The 19272-nt window shown below is 40.5% G+C and overlaps 1 protein-coding gene across 2 annotated transcripts in view; it reads left to right on the top strand.

Annotated features, from left to right (window-relative positions):
• The window catches only part of EML6 (EMAP like 6), a 321610-nt gene that overhangs the window by 260635 nt on the left and 41703 nt on the right, over window positions 1-19272 (top strand). Inside the window, exons 32-33 of one of the 2 annotated variants that reach the window (XM_063617993.1) lie at window positions 13085-13286; window positions 13396-13537. In XM_063617993.1, the coding sequence (XP_063474063.1) occupies window positions 13085-13286; window positions 13396-13537 (344 nt within the window). The remainder of the gene's footprint in view (window positions 1-13084; window positions 13287-13395; window positions 13538-19272) is intronic. The other variant, XM_055243331.2, reaches the window with a different exon arrangement.

The following is a 19272-nucleotide window of genomic DNA, read 5'->3' as shown; positions in this document are numbered from 1 at the left end:
TGCCTCAGCCTCCCGAGTAGCTGGATTACAGGCGCCTGCCACCACGCCAGACTAATTTTTGTATTTTTAGTAGAGAGAGGGTTTCACCATCTTGACCAGGCTGGTCTTGAACTCCTGACTTTGTGATCCACCCGCCTTGGCCTCCCAAAGTGCTGGGATTATGGGCGTGAGCCACTGTACCTGGCCTCTTCTTTTTAAATAAAGTTCTACCTTCTGAACCATCATTAAACAATTCCATTCCTCTAACAGTCGTCATCTGTAGTAAGATCACATTTGACTCCCTGAAGTCTCATTTTTTTTCCAGCCTAACCTTTCTAGTTCCTTCAGCCATTTCACATATTCGATGGCTTACAGCTGTCCCCTCCCTTTAAGCACCGTGCAGTTTATCAATTCTTTCTTCAACTGTCTAGTCTAGAACTGTATTCAGTGTTTCAGTTGTAATCTGATCAGGTCAGAGCACAGTGGGACTGCTACTTTCTTGGTTTTGATTTTTACATTTGTGTTAAATCAAACTAAAATGGCATTGGCCCTTTTGGCTGCCACACAAAAAAACTGAATCATAGACGTCAATCTCAAAAATGTTCAGATTATCCCCAAGCCTGTACTTACACAATTGATTTTCTAAGATCTGAGTACAGAATTTTACATTTGTACCCAAAAAGTTTTATTTATTTCTTCTCAGTGTTCCATCCTATCTGTATCTTTGAATACCTTGTCAAAGCATTTTCTCTCCCTTGCAGCATCATGTCATCCTCTGCTTTCACAGTCCCAAGTTCTAAATCATAGAAAAAAAGACAGACTGGAACACTCAAACGTCAACTCCAGGAACCTCCCCCTCAATTCAGTTTTACATTCCACTTATTTGTTTGTTTTAACTAATGAATGAATGAATGACAGGGTTTTGCTGTGTTTCCCAGGCTGGAGTGCAGTGACATGATCACCGCTCACTGCAGCCTCTTACCTTCTAGACTCAAGCAATCAATCCACGTCAGCCTCCCCAGTAGCTGGGATTATGTGCATACCACCATGCCCAGCTAATTTTTTTTTACTTATTGTAGAGATGGGGTCTCACTATATTGCCCAGGCTGGTCCCAAACTCCTGGACTCAAACAATCCTCCCACCTGGGCCTCCCAAAGTATTGGAATTATAAGCGTGAGCCACCGCACCCAGCTGACGTTCTGTTTTTTAATCTACACATTGTAACAATTCTTTAATCAGTAACAGACATTTAAATTTACTTCCCTGTACAGTCATTTATCCTAGTCCAAGAAGACATCATTAAATTCTAGGCAAATGTCTTGCCTAAAGACAAGTGGATTGTGGTGTCTGTCATCCTTAATCTCTCCTTCTAATAAACCCACCAATAAAATAAGTGAGGTTAGTTCACAGTGTACCCATTACTGTCTGCTTATCACTACTTCTTTTTCCATATGCTCGTCGAACTCCTGTGTAATATTTCATCCTAGAGTTTTCCAGGGATTACATCACTTCATGAATCAATATTTGCCGGAGCCTATTTGTTTTCCCACTGGGATACAAGAACCACTTTGTGTTTGATGCCACCTCTCCTGATTCCTAAACTTTTTAGCTATTACTGTATCATTTCTGTGGTCACGTTTGAAGGCACCTATACTCACGTAAATGAGTTCTTTTTTCTCCTTTGCAGTGTGAAGAACATTCTCTTTGACAGAGGAAATGAGAAATTGACTTTCAGTTCATGTGAAGCTATCAGATTAAGAAGTGTTCCTAACTTTTCTCTATTTTGCTTCTATCCCTAAATATATCTTTCACATCCTTTTCAAAAGTCTTATTTTTTGTCTTTAGCATTCCAGAAACTACACTTAAAAGTCTGTGCAAGGCTTTTGTATTCATCCTCAATTATTTGTTCCTCCTGTCATTTGTACATTTTAACCTGAACATACCAGTTACCTCTATGACCACTTTGGTTACTTTGGACGCTTTTCCTCTCTTCTCCTTCCTTTGTTAATAACTGATTAGATTATCATGGTGAGTAGCCCTAAGATACACATCTGATTATGTCCAGTGTTACCTTCATTGCCCATCCCAAAGCCTCCTGGCAACCTTCTGCCAGTGATCTGTCACTTACCAGCCCTTCCTATTTGATCAGAATTTAGTTCTAAGTGGCCATTTTCCTTTCTATTTCTATGTGTAAATGAAATTGCTAGCAGTACAAGGCAAAAAGTTAGTGATATCCTGGTTTTAGTAGACCGAGGTTTTGGAGCAGCTATTTAGTTAACTAAACCCCCCACAGTAGTATTGCATCTTGTTAGTACTTCGCCTACCTGACAAGGTGGCTTATGTATATATTACAGTCATTTCAAGTTGTGTTCCTCAGAGCAGAGTTCCAGGGAGGTATATCTCAGGTGGCAAGGAAGGAACCGGTGCAAAAGATCTGGAATCCCATTCCTGTTTCAACAAAGTTACACTGTGTTTTATATTTTGCACATTCAGCTTCTGTGTACGCTTTTTTTCTAAGATTTTATTGTGAAGATTTTGAAGCATACACATAAGACGAGAGAATAATATAGTGAACTCATAGAAACCCACAACCTAAATTCTGTAATTTAAAGTAAACTGTAGAATTAAGGAAGAAAAATAAAGATCTCAAATAACCTAACTTTACGCTTCAGAAAAACTAGGAAAAGAAGACCAAACTAAGCTTACTGTTAGCAGAAGGAAGGAAACAATAAAGATTAGGACAGAAATAAATAAAATAGAGACTATAAAGAGAATAGAAAAGACCAATGAAACTAAGAGTTGGTGTTTTTGAAAAGTTAAAATTGACCAACCTTTAGCTAGACTAGCCAAAAAAAGGACTCAAAATTATAAATGAAAGAGGAGACATTATAACTGATACTATAGAAATACAAAGGATCATAAGAGACTACTTTGAGCAATTACATCCCAACAAATTGGATAACCTGGAAGAAATGATACATTTCTGGAAATATACAACCTACCAAGACTGAATTACAAAGAAATAGAAAACCTGAACAGATCAATAATGCGCAAGAGATTGAATCTGTAATCAAGAATCTCCCAGAAAAGGCCAAGACCATGTGGCTTCATGTGTGATTTCTCCCAAGTATTTAAAGAAAAAGTATTGCCAATCCTTTTTAAACTCTTTCAAAAAAAAAAAAAAAAATTGAAGAGGAGGGAACACTTCTAAACTCATCTTATAAGGCCAGCAGAACCTTGATACCAAAACGAGATAAGGACACTACAAGAACTACAGGCCAATATGCCTGATGCATATAGGTGCAAAAATCTGAAACAAAATACTACAAGCCAAATTCAACAGCACGTTAAAAAGATCATATACCGTGATCAAGTGGACTGTGTCCCTGGGATGCAAGGATGGTTCAACATATGCAAGTCAGAAAATGTGATATACCACATAAACAGAATAAAGGATAAAAATCATTTGATTATCTCAGTGGATGTGGGAAAAGGATGGACAAAATTCAACATCCTCTCATGACTAAAAACACTCCGATTAGATATAGAAGGAAGAAACTTGAATAAAGGCCATAAATGAAAAACCCACAACTAACATACTCAATGATGAAAAGCCGAAAGCTTTTCCTTTAAGATCAGGAACAAGACAAGGAAGTCCTAGCCAGAGCAATTAAGCAAGAAAAAGAGAGAAAATGCATCCAGATCAGAAAGAAAGACGTAAAATTATCTCTTTGTACAACATGATCTTATATATAGAAAACCCTAAAACTCCCCCCAAAAAACTATTAGAATTAATAAAGTCAGTAAAGTTGTAGGATACAATGCTAACATACACAATTCAATTACATTTTTATATACTTAGACTATCTACAAAAACTGTATCATCAAGATGAATAAAATGTTTAGGAATAAGTTTAGCCAAGGAGGCGAAAGAACTGTATACTGAAATCTGTAAGACACTCATGAAATAAAGAAGACAGAAATAAATAGAGATCCTGTGTTCATGGAGTGGAAGAACCAACATTGTTAAAATGTTCACACTACCCAAAAAATAATCTACAGATTCAATGTAATCCTTATCAAAATTCCAAAGGCATTTTTTTCACAAAAATTGGAAAAACAACGTTAAAGTTTGTATGTAACCACAAAAAACCTGAATAGCCAAAGCAATCCCAAGAAGGTATAAAACCAGAAGTGTCACACTTTGAAATATAGATTTCAAACTATATTACAAAGCTATAGTAATCAAAACAGTATGGTACTGACATAAAAACAGACACATAGACCAATGAAACAGAATAAAGGTGCCAGAAATATATTCATGTATGTTATATATTCAGTCTTTGACAAGGATACCAAAAATATACAATAAGGAGAAGACAGTCTCTTCAATGAGTGGTGTCAGGGAAACTGGATATCTACATTCAAAAGAATGAAATTGGACTTTATCTCACACCATTTAAAAAAATTAACTCAAAATGGATTAAAGACTTAAATGTAAGACCTGAAATCATACAACTCCTAGAAGAAAATATAAAGAGCTCCTTGACACTGGTCTTGGCAGTGATTTCTTGGATATAACAGCCAAAGCACAAGCAAAAACCAAAGCAAGTGAGACTACATCAAACTAAAAAGCTTTGCACAGCAAATGAAACAATCAACAAAATGAAAAGGCAGCCTGTGGAATGGGAAAAATAATTGCAAACCATGTTTCTGATAAACGGTTAATATACAAAATATATAATGAATTTTACAACTCAATGGCAAAAACTATGATTTTAAAATAGGCAGATGACTTCAATAGACATTTCTCCAAAGAAGACATAGAAATGGCCAACAGGTATGTGAAAAGATGTTCAACATCACTTATTGGGGAAATGTAAATCAAAATCACAGATATCACCTCACGCCTGTTAGGATGTCTATTAAAAAAAGAACAAGTGTTGGTGAGGGTGTAAAGAAAGGGAACCCTTGTACACTGTTATGCCCACCAACAGTGTACAAATTGGTACAGTTATGGAAAACAATATGGAGGTTCCTCAAAAAATTAAAAACTAATACATGATTCAGTAATCCCACTTCTGGGTATATATCCAAAGGAAATGAAATCAGTATCTTGAAGAGATATCTACACCACCATGTTCATTACAGCATTATTTACAGTAGCCAAGATATGGAAACAACTGAAGTATCTATCAAGAAATGAGTGGATAAGGAAATTATTGTGTATATATACATATACATGGTGGTATATTATTCACCCATAAAAAAAGGAAATCCTGTCATTTGCAATAATGTGGATGAACCTGAAGGACATGGTAAGTGAGATGAGCCAGGCACAGAAAGACAAATACTTTGTGATCTCACATATATGTGGAAGCTACAAAAGTTGAACTCATAGAAGTAGAGAGTAGAAGGGTGGTGGCCAAGGAATGAAGAGTGGGTGGAAATGGGGAGATGTTGTTCAAAGGATATAAAGTTTTTTTTTTTTTTTTTTTTGAGACCGAGTTTCTTTCTTGTTGCCCAGGCTGGAGTGCAATGGCTCAATCTGGGCTCACCGCAACCTCTGCCTCCCGGGTTCAACCGATTCTCCTGCCTCAGCCCCCGAGTAGCTGAGATTACAGGCATGTGCCACTACGCCTGGCTAATTTTGTAATTTTAGTAGAGACGGGGTTTCTCCATGTTGATCAGGCTATTCTCGAACTCCCAACCTCAGGTGATCCGCCCGCCTCAGCCTCCCAAAGTGCTGGGATTACAGGCGTGAGCCACCACGCCTGACCAAAGGGTATAAACTTTTAAGATAAATAAGTTCTGGGGATCTGACGTAGAGCATGGTGACGATATTTAATTATACTGTATTATTTACTTTAAATTTGCTAGTAGAGTGGATCCTAAGTGTCCTCACCAAACACACACACACACACCCAATGGTAACTATGTCATGATTAATGCATTAATTACCTTGATTGTAATTATTAAACAATGTATGCATATATCAAATTCTGTTGTACACCTTGAATGTGTAAAATTTTTGTTAATTATACCTCAGTAAAGCTGCGAGGAAAAAGTAAATTTTAGACATCAAGATACTTACCCCTAAATGTTTCATCATGCACGTTATTATCTAGAGTTCAAGAATTGCTTATGGTATTTTTTAAGTAAAATTTATATACAGTTGAAATACATAAATGTTCAGTGTTCCATTTGATAAGCTTTGACAAAAAGCTCATATACCTATATAAACATCTCTTATGAAGATCCATAGGCCATTGCCACCCCAGGCTGCTTCCTCATACTCCTTCTGGGCCAGTCCCCATGCCCCCTCCCTCCCTCAGCTGAAACAACTGTTTATTTCACCATAAATTTTACCTGTTTAAGAATTTCATATAAATGAAATAGGTACTGCTTTTTATCCAGCTTCTTTCAGAGATGTTTCTGAGATTCATCCGTGTTGTTTCATAATAATAGTTCACTCATTTTCATAGCTGAGTAGAATTCCATTGTGTGGATATAACAGTTTGTTCATCCATATTCCTATGATGAACATACTTTTCCAGTTTTTGGTTATAGTAAAGCTGCTATGAACATTTTTAGACAAGTCTTTGTAGACATATGCTTTCTTTCTCTTAGGTAAATATATAGGAGTGGAATTTCTGAATCATGGAAAAAATATATGTAACATTTTAAGAAACTGCCAGACCTTTTTGCAAAGTTGTATCATTTTATATTCCCACCAAAAATGTAAGAGTTCCAGTTACTGATATTTGGTCTTGTCAGATGCATAAAATTCAGCTGTCCTGGGGAGTAGATAGTGCCATCCAGTTTGGTTTCAGTTTACATTTCTCTGATGACTAAGGATGCTGAGCACTTTCTCATCTATTTACTATTTGGGAAGTATCTGTACAAATCTTTTGTCCATTATTTTAAATTATCTTTTCATTCTTGAGTTCTGTGTATTTCTTGAGTTCTGTATTTCTTCAATCAGGTTGAAGAAATAGGTTCATAGCTTAAACTACTAGCCAAATATGAATTATTTTGATAAAATTACTTCCTCTTTTTTTAAAAAAATTTATTTACTTATTTTTCAAGATGGAGTTTTTGCTCTTATTGCCCAGGCTGCAGTGCAATGGCGTGATCTCGGCTCACTGCAACCTCTGCCTCCTGGGTTCAAGTGATTCTCCTGCTTCAGCCTCCTGAATAGCTGGGATCACAGGTGCCTGCCACCACACCTGGCTAATTTTTTGTATTTTTAGTAGAGATGGGGTTTCACCATGTTGGCCAGGCTGGTCTCGAACTCCTGACCTCAGGTGATCCACCTGCCTTGGCCTCCCAAAGTGCTGGGATTACAGGCATGAGGCACTGCACCCAGCCTCTTCTTTTTTTTTAAACCTGATTTTTCTGGCACACTTTCCTTCCCAAATACATGAATCTCTTGCCAATGAATATTTCCAGCTGTATAGTCACACTTATCCAACTGCTCTCACTCTGTTGAACAAAGTTCATTATCTGTTATGAACTTGAATGGTTGTGTCTCCCCAAATCTATGTTAGAGCCCTAACTCCCAATGGGACTGTATTTGGAGATAGGTCATTTAGGGAAGTAACTAAGATTAAATGAGTTTATAAGGGAGGGGCCCTAATCTGATAGAATTAATGTCCTTATAGAAGAGATGCCAGAGACCTAGCTTTCACTCTCCACACACACACACCGCCCGCTCTTCCTTTGAGCACACAGTGAGAAGGCAGCTATCTACAAGCCAGGAAGAGAGCCCTCACCAGGAACCAAATTGGACAGCACCTTCATCTTGTCCAGCCTCTAAAACTGTCAGAAATAAATTTCTGCTGTTTAGCTACCCAGCCTAGGGCATTTTGTTATGGCAACCCAAGCAGACTAATGTCCCATGCCATTGCTATGTTCTCGCATTGAGTTCTATGTCATCAGTCTTGGTGATACCTGTGAGATCTTATTACCACCACACAGCTGTGTCCAAAATTCAAGTTCCGTTTGTTAGCTGCTAAAATCACATCATTATGTTGGCTCTTTTTCTCATTCTACTTTCCCATGAGTGGGCATCTCTTCCAGGCATTTTTCTTTCCATGCCAGATGAGTGTCTTTATTAATACTCAGTTTTATAGGTTAAAACCTTCCCAATTAGATCATTAGTGCCCTGACAACCACCTTGTCCCAACCTCCATGAGACAGATTCTGTCCTTTGTCAGAGCCTCAACTGGAACACGACCCATTTTTGTAGTACCTTAAACCATGGACCAGAAAACCAAATTCTGTTTTTTTGACACCATCTGTATGGCCTGCTGATTGCTTCCCATAGCCTCCCTTCCCTTCCGAACCTAGACCCTTCTGCTAAATGGAGAGGCTAAAATACCACTGTCATTTGCATTTTTAAAACTCTCCATGCCCTCAAGTCCTTAAGTTTCCTCCTCAGAATGTCAAAAGCTCTGGAGGATGATTCTTCAGAGAGAAGCTTTAGCATGGAAAATTTTACAGCCAGGGAAACTGAAATGTGAATATAGGGGAGAGCACACAGCTTTCACGAGATTCTCAGGCATTTGTTCCCTACAAGGGATTGACAACCACTACTCTGGAGACATATTCCAAATTTTTTTTTTGTTTTAAGACGGAGTCTCACTGTTGCCCAGGCTGTAGTGCAGTGGTGTGATCTTGGCTGACGGCAACCTCTGCCTCCCAGGTTCAAGCAATTCTCCTGCCTCAGACTCCCAAGTAGCTTGGATTACGGGCATCCACCACCATGCCCAGGTAATTTTTGTATTTTTAGTAGAGTCGGGTTTCACTATGTTGGCCAGGCTGGTCTTGAACTCCTGACCTCAAGTGATCTGCCCGCCTCGGCCTCCCAAAGTGCTGGGATTACAGGCATGAACCACTGCATATTCCAGGTTTTTCTGGTGCTATCATCCATTATTTCATCACTTAATGGATAGAGTTGTGGTGACGCAGCAAGTTCTGATGGGTGTAACAAGTGCAATTTGGCTTGAAGACCCAGAAAGGTCATTCATCCCACTGGCTGTGCCAAGTCTTGAGGACATTTCCTCCATAGGCCCTGCCGGGAACCACTAAACATCCCTGCCAGTGTCTTCCTCCTGAGACAGCAGCTGGTTTCACAGAACCTTCTAGCAACTGTCAATTCCCTTTATTGTTGCATGGAGCAGTGATCTTGTTTCCTATTCTAAGAATCTTGAATCACCCACTGCTGGAAGAATCTCTGCCTTGTTAAATCTCTTCAGTGGCCCTGAATTTTTTCCTCTCTCTTTCTTCCTCTATGTCCCTTTTTTCCCCTTTGCAACCAGAGTCTCATCCCTTAGAGTCTGTTTTTCCCTGAACCTTTCTTTTTGCATTTTTTTCTTCCCATCTAGAAATCCTGTGTCCCTCTTATAAGTTAAGGGTATAGAGAGGCACTTCTCACGCTCTTTTACTTCTTTTTTTTTGTTTTTATTTTTATTTTTGTTTTTATTTTTTATTATTATACTTTAGGTTTTAGGGTACATGTGCACAATGTGCAGGTTTGTTACATATGTATCCATGTGCCATGTTGTTTTGCTGCACCCATTAACTCGTCATTTAGCATTAGGTATATCTCCTAATGCTGTCCCTCCCCCCTCCCCCACCCCACAACAGTCCCCAGAGTGTGATGTTCCCCTTCCTGTGTCCATGAGTTTTCATTGTTCAATTCTCACCTATGAGTGAGAACATGCGGTATTTGGTTTTTTGTCCTTGCAATAGTTTACTGAGAATGATGTTTTCCAGTTTCATCCATGTCCCTACAAAGGACATGAACTCATCATTTTTTATGGTTGCATAGTATTCCATAGTGTATATGTGCCACATTTTCTTAATCCAGTCTGTCGTTGTTGGACATTTGGGTTGGTTCCAAGTCTTTGCTATTGTCAATAGTGCTTCAATAAACATACATGTGCATGTGTCTTTATAGCAGCATGATTTATAGTCCTTTGGGTATATACCCAGTAATGGGATGGCTGGGTCAAATGGTATTTCTAGTTCTAGATCCCTGAGGAATCGCCACACTGACTTCCACAATGGTTGAACTAGTTTACAGTCCCACCAACAGTGTAAAAGTGTTCCTGTTTCTCCACATCCTCTCCAGCACCTGTTGTTTCCTGACTTTTTAATGATGGCCATTCTAACTGGTGTGAGATGGTATCTCATTGTGGTTTTGATTTGCATTTCTCTGATGGCCAGTGATGATGAGCATTTTTTCATGTGTTTTTTGGCTGCATAAATGTCTTCTTTTGAGAAGTGTCTGTTCATGTCCTTTGCCCACTTTTTGATGGGGTTGTTTGTTTTTTTCTTGTGAATTTGTTTGAGTTCATTGTAGATTCTGGATATGAACCCTTCATCAGATGAGTATGTTGCAAAAATTTTCTCCCATTCTGTAGGTCGCCTGTTCACTCTGATGGTAGTTTCTTTTGCTGTGCAGAAGCTCTTTAGTTTAATTAGATCCCATTTGTCAATTTTGGCTTTTGTTGCCATTGCTTTTGGTGTTTTAGACATGAAGTCCTTGCCCACGCCTGTGTCCTGAATGGTATTGCCTAGGTTTTCTTGTAGGATTTTAATGGTTTTAGGTCTAACATGTAAGTCTTTAATCCATCTTGAATTAATTTTTGTATAAGGTGTAAGGAAGGGATCCAGTTTCAGCTTTCTACATATGGCTAGCCAGTTTTCCCAGCACCATTTATTAAATAGGGAATCCTTTCCCCATTTCTTGTTTTTGTCAGGTTTGTCAAAGATCAGATAGTTGTAGATATGCAGCAGCATTTCTGAGGGCTCTGTTCTGTTCCATTGATCTATGTCTCTGTTGTGGTACCAGTACCATGCTGTTTTGGTTACTGTAGCCTTGTAGTATAGTCTGAAGTCAGGTAGTGTGATGCCTCCAGCTTTGTTCTTTTGGCTTAGGATTGACTTGGCGATGCAGGCTCTTTTTTGGTTCCATATGAACTTGAAAGTAGTTTTTTCCAATTCTGTGATGAAAGTCATTGGTAGCTTGATGGGGATGGCATTGAATCTATAAATTACTTTGGGCAGTATGGCCATTTTCACGATATTGATTCTTCCAACCCATGAGCATGGAATGTTCTTCCATTTGTTTGTATCCTCTTTTATTTCATTGAGCAGTGGTTTGTAGTTCTCCTTGAAGAGGTCCTTCACATCCCTTGTAAGTTGGATTCCTAGGTATTTGATTCTCTTTGTAGCAATTGTGAATGGGAGTTCACTCATGATTTGGCTCTCTGTTTGTCTGTGATTGGTGTACAAGAATGCTTGTGATTTTTGTACATTGATTTTGTATCCTGAGACTTTGCTGAAGTTGCTAATCAGCTTAAGGAGATTTGGGGCTGAGACAGTGGGGTTTTCTAGATATACAATCATGTCATCTGCAAACAGGGACAATTTGACTTCCTCTTTTCCTAATTGAGTACCCTTTATTTCCTTCTCCTGCCTGATTGCCCTGGCCAGAACTTCCAGCACTATGTTGAATAGGAGTGGTGAGAGAGGGCATCCCTGTCTTGTGCCAGTTTTCAAAGGGAATGCTTCCAGTTTTTGCCCATTCAATATGAGATTGGCTGTGGGTTTGTCATAGATAGCTATTATTATTTTGAGCTACGTCCCATCAATACCTAATTTATTGAGAGTTTTTGGCATAAAGCATTGTTGAATTTTGTCAAAGGCCTTTTGCTTGCATTTGTATTGTATAAACTGGATGTGCTCCTGCTTCCAGCTGGAAGACCAGCAGGGCACATGGCTGCAGCTGCTGTGACTGTCCTCTGTTTCCATGCCTTCTGGATCTCACATGTTCAAATGGGTTTTTCTTGGAAATTCTTTTGTTCTGCCTGTTTGCTAGCAAACTAATGACTTTGGAGGGCCTCCTGGAAATCTGACCTGCCTGTTTGCTTCAGGAATCTTTCTAGGCTCAGTACTCTACTGAGGAGTGGGCAGTTCCACTCTGCTGTCAGCTAGTAGTTGGCCAAATACAGGGCGATCTTGACTAGGAGTGTTACAAAGTCATGAATGCTCCTTCACCTGTTTCCTGTCGTATGTCTTTGCTGGTTTGAGATTCTCCACAGGCCAGTCCAAAACCCTCTGGGAGCCACTTGTAAATTACTTAATAAAATTTTCATCTAGGATATTGGTGACTCTCTCACAACCTCAGAGAGTGCATGTGGCTTCCCTTATTGTGTAAGGTATTCCCTCGGAGTCGCTGAGAGGATGGAAAAACTCCACGTCTTTAAATGGCTCCCGCTGCAGCTGTTTTTGCCAGGCTGTGACTCATGAGCTGAATATGGAAGCTCTTTCTGGTGCCAGCTTTGATTTTGCACCATTTGTCAGGACTGCCCTGGCATGAGCAGCTGACTCACATTTCACCCTCCACCCTCTGCCCTCCACCCGAGGATAAAGGTGGGGTGTCCTGGGCGCACCACTCCAAAAAGCTTGTAGTCGTTACTGATAAATTGGGTTTTATGTGTTTGGCTATATTTGTTGAAAAGGAGCTTTGCTTTAAATCAGTGTTTGAGTGTTTCTATTAAAAATGCTTTCTAGCGTCTGTGGCAGAAACCATTGTGTTCATTTTATATCTTACTTGAGGTCCCAGTTTTATAAGATATCCTTTGCTCTTCTGCCACTGCCTGGACTATGGTACAAAAGTCACTGTAGGAGATGGCTGTGAGGACACTTTTGATCTCAGATGTCAGCCAGACTCACAGTCAGGAGTTTACACTAGAGACCTGTGGAGGCAGCACATTTGACATTTGAGAGAACCAGAACAAGCTTTTTACATGTCCATAGATTCCCAGAAAATAGGTTCTGTAGTATAATGTTTCATTCATTCCCTCAAAAATATATTGAGGACCTATTGTGAGCTAGGTACTGTTTGAAGAAAAAAGAGACCTAGTGCCTGCCCACATGGAGCTTACATTCTAGTTGAAATGTAGGAATTTGCTGTTGAACTGTTTCCTTTGTATCCAGTGGAAACCAGTAGAAACTAATATGGATAAATGAGCCCAGAGAAAGGAATAATGAGACAATGGCTGGGGTAATCACCAATTTCGGGCTTTACAGGGACAGCACGCAAGATTCAAGAAGTACGTGGGGCACAGTGCACACGTCACCAACGTGAGGTGGCTGCACAATGACTCTGTGCTGCTCACAGTGGGTGGTGCCGACACAGCCCTGATGATCTGGACCAGGGAGTTTGTGGGGACCCAGGAGAGCAAGCTGGTGGACAGCGAGGAGTCCGACACTGACGTGGAAGAGGATGGAGGTGAGCCCCCACCTGCCACGTGCCTCCTGCGCCAAATGCACCTCCTAACACCTCCCTTCCTGGGCCACTGCAAACCAACTGGCTCCCCAATCTCTTTCTGTTGTTTGAGGCTATGACAGCGATGTTGCTAGAGAAAAGGCCATTGACTACACCACCAAGATCTATGCTGTGAGCATCAGGGAAATGGAAGGCACCAAGCCACACCAGCAGCTGAAGGAAGTTTCCGTGGAAGAAAGGTATGGTGTTGCCAGGTTTGCTTGCTTTTATTATACCTGATGACAAGAAACTTGTTTAAGCCAGAGTGCATTTTCTTTGCCCTCAAAGTTGCTACTTAAGTCAGTCTTTTATAAATCTGCACAGAGTCTTCACCTGTACCCAGGCTTAAGCTGAGAAAAAATTGCACAACATCCCAGTACGTGGCAAAAGGTGGTTTATACTTTTTGGAAGTTGGTTGTGGAATGTGACTTGAATAGACATGAAATTTGGTTGGACTACGCTTCTCCATGCCCAGAAAAAATGCTAGGGTAGCCCAAATGCAGTCCTGACTGTGGCGGCTGACAGGAAAGCCTGCTGACCAGCAAGGTAGGAGGGAGGACAGGCTTCTGAGGTCATGGAGGAATGGTTGCGGAGCTGTGAAAAACCGCCTTCCATTCTAAACAGAATCTGTGCCTTATACTCCATTCACTTGGTGGATCTTCTCTTACTGTGTCTTCATTTGCCCAGATTTGTCCAGGTGGGTTTGGCAATTCCGGCCTATCCCATTTGGTTTTATTGCCTTGGATCCTCTATGTAGAAAGAGTGTTTTCTAGTATTATTTTGAGGCTTTTCAATGTGCTATTTTAAGTTTTGATGAGAATTGTCAAACACTTTAGCATTTCTAAAAAGAAAAGCTCAGAATTACTATATTACTTAATTTATCATATTCATGCTAAGAGTGGATATTGAATAAAAACTCTAATAACTAAAGGGAATTTCATGGATCTCAAAGATGTTTTAAGAATTCTATTGGCTATTCACATTGAGGTAAGCTCGATGTTCACAATACACTTGTCCTACAATATATAATTTATGAGATTCAAGTAGTTTGCATTTAGTATGGCTTTCTGCCTAACAATAAGTCTGATCTATCACTTCTTACTATTATGTGGGGTTTTAGATGCAAAGAAATGTAACCTCCTCCTCCTCCTGCTTAAATTCAGTGCCAGATGTTAAAATAAACTTGGTAAATGGTGGGTGTGCTGCTGGCAAGAAGATTGAATCTAATGCAAAAAAGCCCTAATTTTTCCCTAGCATCTGTGTTAGATGTTACAAAGATCCAGAGCTTTCTTTTGAGAAAAAATTAGAGATTTTTCTGCAGTGGTCTTCGTTGTTCATTTTGCTTGCAACGTGGTTTTAAAGTGGCCACAAACAAAATAATTTTAAAAGTCCTAATTCTAAGAATTAAGGGGAAAAAAGAACCATTTACACAGAAGTGCATGAATAGGCCTCCCACTTAAATAATCCAGTCTAAAAAAAGTTTCACCTGAATTATACATTCCTTTGAAAAAAAAAAAAAAAACTACCCAGCCTTTCTAATTTCATTTTTAGTTTCACATACCATTATGAAATGAGTTGACATGGCCATTATCCCAAGGGTGTTTCTGGCTGATTTCTGTAACTCAGTCGTACATCATGCTGAGATTCATGCTAGCCACCAAAATATAATCATTTAACCCAAGCCCCAAATTCCAACCACTACAGCTGATTTCAAACCCAAACCAAGGCTCACCTAATCCTCTTCTTGTCTCGTTGCGTTTTTGGGCAAGTCTGTCAAAATTTCATACTGCCCAACTTAATGAAAGGTAGGAAGACCTCAGATGGAGAGGACCCTAAGAATTTTTCATTTTAAAATTCAGAATTTTCAAGCTACCCCATTTTATTATCAAGCTATACCCCATCAGATAGGAAACTGTATAGTAGCATAGACTGAAATGAGTTTTTTTAACAAAAGGAAAAAGCCTTATAATATTATGAGATGGGGTAGGCAGTTCAGTACTTAACTGGCATTTAAAAAAATTCACACCAGGATTCAGTGAAGAAAACAATTTTAAGATAAGTGTAGGGTCTGGAGGAATAATCAAACCTTTTCTGTAGAGAGCAACTTCCTAGATAACTTAAAAAGCCTTGACAGCCTCAATTCCCAGAAGGAGCTGTAACTAGAGCACACGCTGCCAGCTGCACAGCATGCCGGGAGCAGAGTGGGGCCGTGCCAGGTAGGGTCAGCTAGTAAAGAGCAATAAATGATGCCCAACTTAGCAGTCTCCATGGGGGCAAATCACAATCAGAACCAAGAACAAGCAGACTCCACCGGTTCTGGTCAGTAATTTTAGGGGAGCCTGAACCTTAGAGATCAGACTGTAGGCAGCTTCTGGACCACAAAATAGAACGTTGCCAGGCAAGGCAGGGCATTTGGGGAATTTGAGAGAAAGCAGGATGAGTGATGGAATTGGGAGGGTGGCACAAGATGTTAAACAGCGTATCTTAGTCCTCATCTAGAGTGTAAAACAGGGCCCATGGACTCCAGCATCCTGGAATGACAGAGGGGCAGAGAAAGAAAAATGCTGACATCGGGACCACGTGAAGCCAGGCAGCAGTGGCCAGCTTCTCCCTGGGAATATTCAGGGCCGTTGCCCAACAGCCCCTGATACTGTTTTCTTTGGCTACTTCAAGCCCTGCTCGGAGATTTGAGAGGCAGGGGTTTTCCTTGGTGTTCCCGTCATTGTGCCTTCTGTATATACCTGCAGATACTTCTGTATACCTGGGTGCTTTTTCTAAACACTTGGTTCAAGACATGCACCAATGAGACTAATGGGAGACGAGTACTCGAAGACTGAAAGAGATGTGAGCTTGGAACAACTGCTCCATGCAGGGTCCTTAGCACTGTTTTGTCTCTTAGCAATGTTTCAGGCAGCTCTACCTGTGGTAAATCCCCTGTCACCTAAAAGCAATTAGAAACCGTGAGATGACTGTAGCACCTGTCACACTGAGAAAAATGCCTTGAAGGCAGCTGTGCTTTATGCATCAATTACTTTTGAAGCAACTGAATTCCTAATTCCTAATTTTTAAGATAGTTGTGGATTGTTTCTAATTAGACTCAGTTATTTGACTTTAAAATAGCTGTGAGATTTCAGATCATGCTTCCTTGTACAATTGCTAATTACACTGTGAGTTCTTATTCTTCAGAAGCCATATGATCTTCAGTTCTAATCTTTCAAAAAATGAGGAAGCTGAGAAGAAATTTACAATTGGTCTCAAAAGAATCCTGGGCTACACCTACCAGATATGTAATGTACGTGAGGTGTTCAGCGGGTAGCCCAGTTACTCCAGCTTTCCTCTAGTACACTGGGATGCCCTGCCTCCATGACCTAGACTCATCTGGGTAGTCCCCAACCTTGGGTGAACCCTTGGGTGAACCCTTGGATGATCTTGCTGCTCAGCTGCCACGTGTGGTGCATGGCTGAGGAAAGTCATGAAGTCTTTTTTACTTTTGGGAATCCATGCTTTCACTCCTTATCTGGGCACTCAGGGCTACCCCACGCTGCCCTCCTTCATCCCCAGCTGACTTGACGCTAATTCTGGTTTAGAGGAACCCTTCCAAACCTTCCCGCCTCTCAAGTGCCATGCCCCAACCTGACATACCTCTTACTCTCAGCTTTTGACCTCACCTCCTTTGCCACGTTTTCTTATAATGTAATCTTTTGTCGATCTACAAACTTAAGATATTTAATTGATACTTAAAATGTCAGAAAAGTTCCTTTTGGGGAGAAAAAATGAAGAGGGAAAGCATAGTTTTTCAGAGCAATTTAAGATACAAAATGCTTATATCATCTCAACATGAGGTATGGTGCCCAAATCCTGTATTCAGACTTCAGTAAAAACAGTTTTCCCCAATTCATCAAGTGATAAAATCCCTAAGGTTTGCTTGGTACCAAATTACTAGAGTTGCCTGTAAAATTAAGAATTTTCTTTTCACGTTACCAAAGTCACACCTAGCTTACATACTGTTTTTTGATTTATAATGTAGGGGCTTTCAAGGGGGTCACCTAACCCAAATTGGCCTAAGCAAAAGGGAACTTACTGGTTTACACACCTAAGTATGCAGGAGTAGGGCAACTTCAGGTGGCACTTGTTAAGAGAACTCAAATCTTGCTGCCAGGATTCTGGTTTTTTTCCTTCATATCTCAGTTCTGCTTCCTCTGGGTTATTACATTTCTTCAGGTAGAAAAATGGCTGCAGAACTTACAGTCTCTGTGGTTCAAAATCAGTACGAAAGAAGTGCCTCTGATTCACAAGTTCTCCCTACAAATGTCTTTTGAGGTGCTGTTGGCTCTGGTGAGCCCGAGGACTACCCTTGAACCAATCACTATGGGCTAGGAAGAAAAAGTCTTTGACTCTTCCCTTGGAAACAGTCAGCTGCCACCATAGACTAGCCTTGTAATCACTTCACCTCTCTGTAATCACTTCCCCCAGAGGTGATTTGGACAGACCCAAAATGGAAAATGTCTACTACAATTCACTCTTTTCTTGTCATATATATCCTCTTAAAATGGCCCTATTTAAAACTATCCTATATATAGGCCAGGCATGGTGGCTTATGCCTGTAATCCCAGAATTTGGGAAGCCAAGGTGGGCAGATTACATGAGGCCGGGAGTTCAAGACCAGCCTAGGAAACATGGTGAAACACTGTCTCTCCTAAAAATACAAAAATTAGCCTGGTGTGGTGGCACACACCTGTAATCTCAGCTACTCGGGAGGCTGAGGCACAAATCGCTTGAACTCAGGAGGCAGAGGTTGCAGCGAGCCAAGATGGCACTGCTGCACTCCAGCCTGGGTGACAGAGTGAGACTCTCTCAAAAAAAAAAAGAAAAAACACTAAAAACCCCCACTATCCTATATGTAATTTGAAATGCGGTTATGCCATCTTCCCAAAAAGAGGTGGCTCAAAGTCTCAGCCAGTTGCCACATCCAGGCTCTGAGAGTACTGTGGAATTTTCTCGTCCAGGTGCAGATAAAGCCCCTCATGGTCCTGTGGCTAATGATAATATTAACCACCCTAACTTGCCAAACAGTGGTAAAGAGAGGACAGAATGCAGATAATTTTTTTGAATCACCACTTTGAAGGAGGGAGAATGAGACAACATGCAGTGGTCACTGGTCCATACTGTATTGTCTTCAGCTGGACTGGACAGTCAACGTTTCCTGCCCTAGCCATGTGCGAGTATTGTATGACTGGATGGTCATGTGAATGTTGGAAGATGCCAGCAGTCAGGATGTAAAGGTTTTGTTTGTTGTTTCAAAACATACACATATGGAAGTGAAAAATAAAAGTAGGAAGTAACATAATACTCTCTTAAAAGTACAGCTCTCCAAGTGTCCCAGGTTCCTACTGGAATGTCAGTGATGCCCCTGTATTTTGTCATTCTCATGGGAAAATTTGTATCCTCCCCTCCTCCCATGAGCTCCTCCCTTGGCAAGAGACTGGCTCAGGGCTTGGCTGCTCCACAGACACACATAAGCTGTCACTTTGCTTGAGGGAAGGTCAATTTTTAGAGACATCTGCCAGGAGGCCCACATTTCAGGTCAGTGTAAATTCCATTTTTGTCATTTAGTCCTCTGGCCTAAGATTTGGAGTTATATAGTATCAACTTAGGAAAAAAAAAAAATATGTATATATATATATATTTGAAACTGGGTCTGGCTTTGTTGCCCAGGGTGTAGTACGGTGGCGTGATCCTGGCTCACTGCAGCCTCAACCTCCTGGGCTCAAGCAATTCTCCCACTTCAGCCCCCCAAGTACCTGGGACTAGGACTACAGGTGTGCACCACCATACCCAGCTAATCTTTATTTTAGAGACGGGGTGGTCTTACTATGTTTCCCAGGGTGTTCTCAAACTCTTTGGCTCAAGCAGTCTTACACCTTGGCCTCCCAAGTGCTAGGATTCCAGG

The sequence above is a fragment of the Symphalangus syndactylus genome, chromosome 14 (genome assembly GCF_028878055.3).
Source record: "Symphalangus syndactylus isolate Jambi chromosome 14, NHGRI_mSymSyn1-v2.1_pri, whole genome shotgun sequence".
NCBI classification, from domain to species: Eukaryota; Metazoa; Chordata; class Mammalia; order Primates; family Hylobatidae; genus Symphalangus; species Symphalangus syndactylus.
The sequence above is the reverse complement of the archived record's forward strand: the minus strand, read 5'-3'. Positions and strand labels throughout refer to the sequence as shown.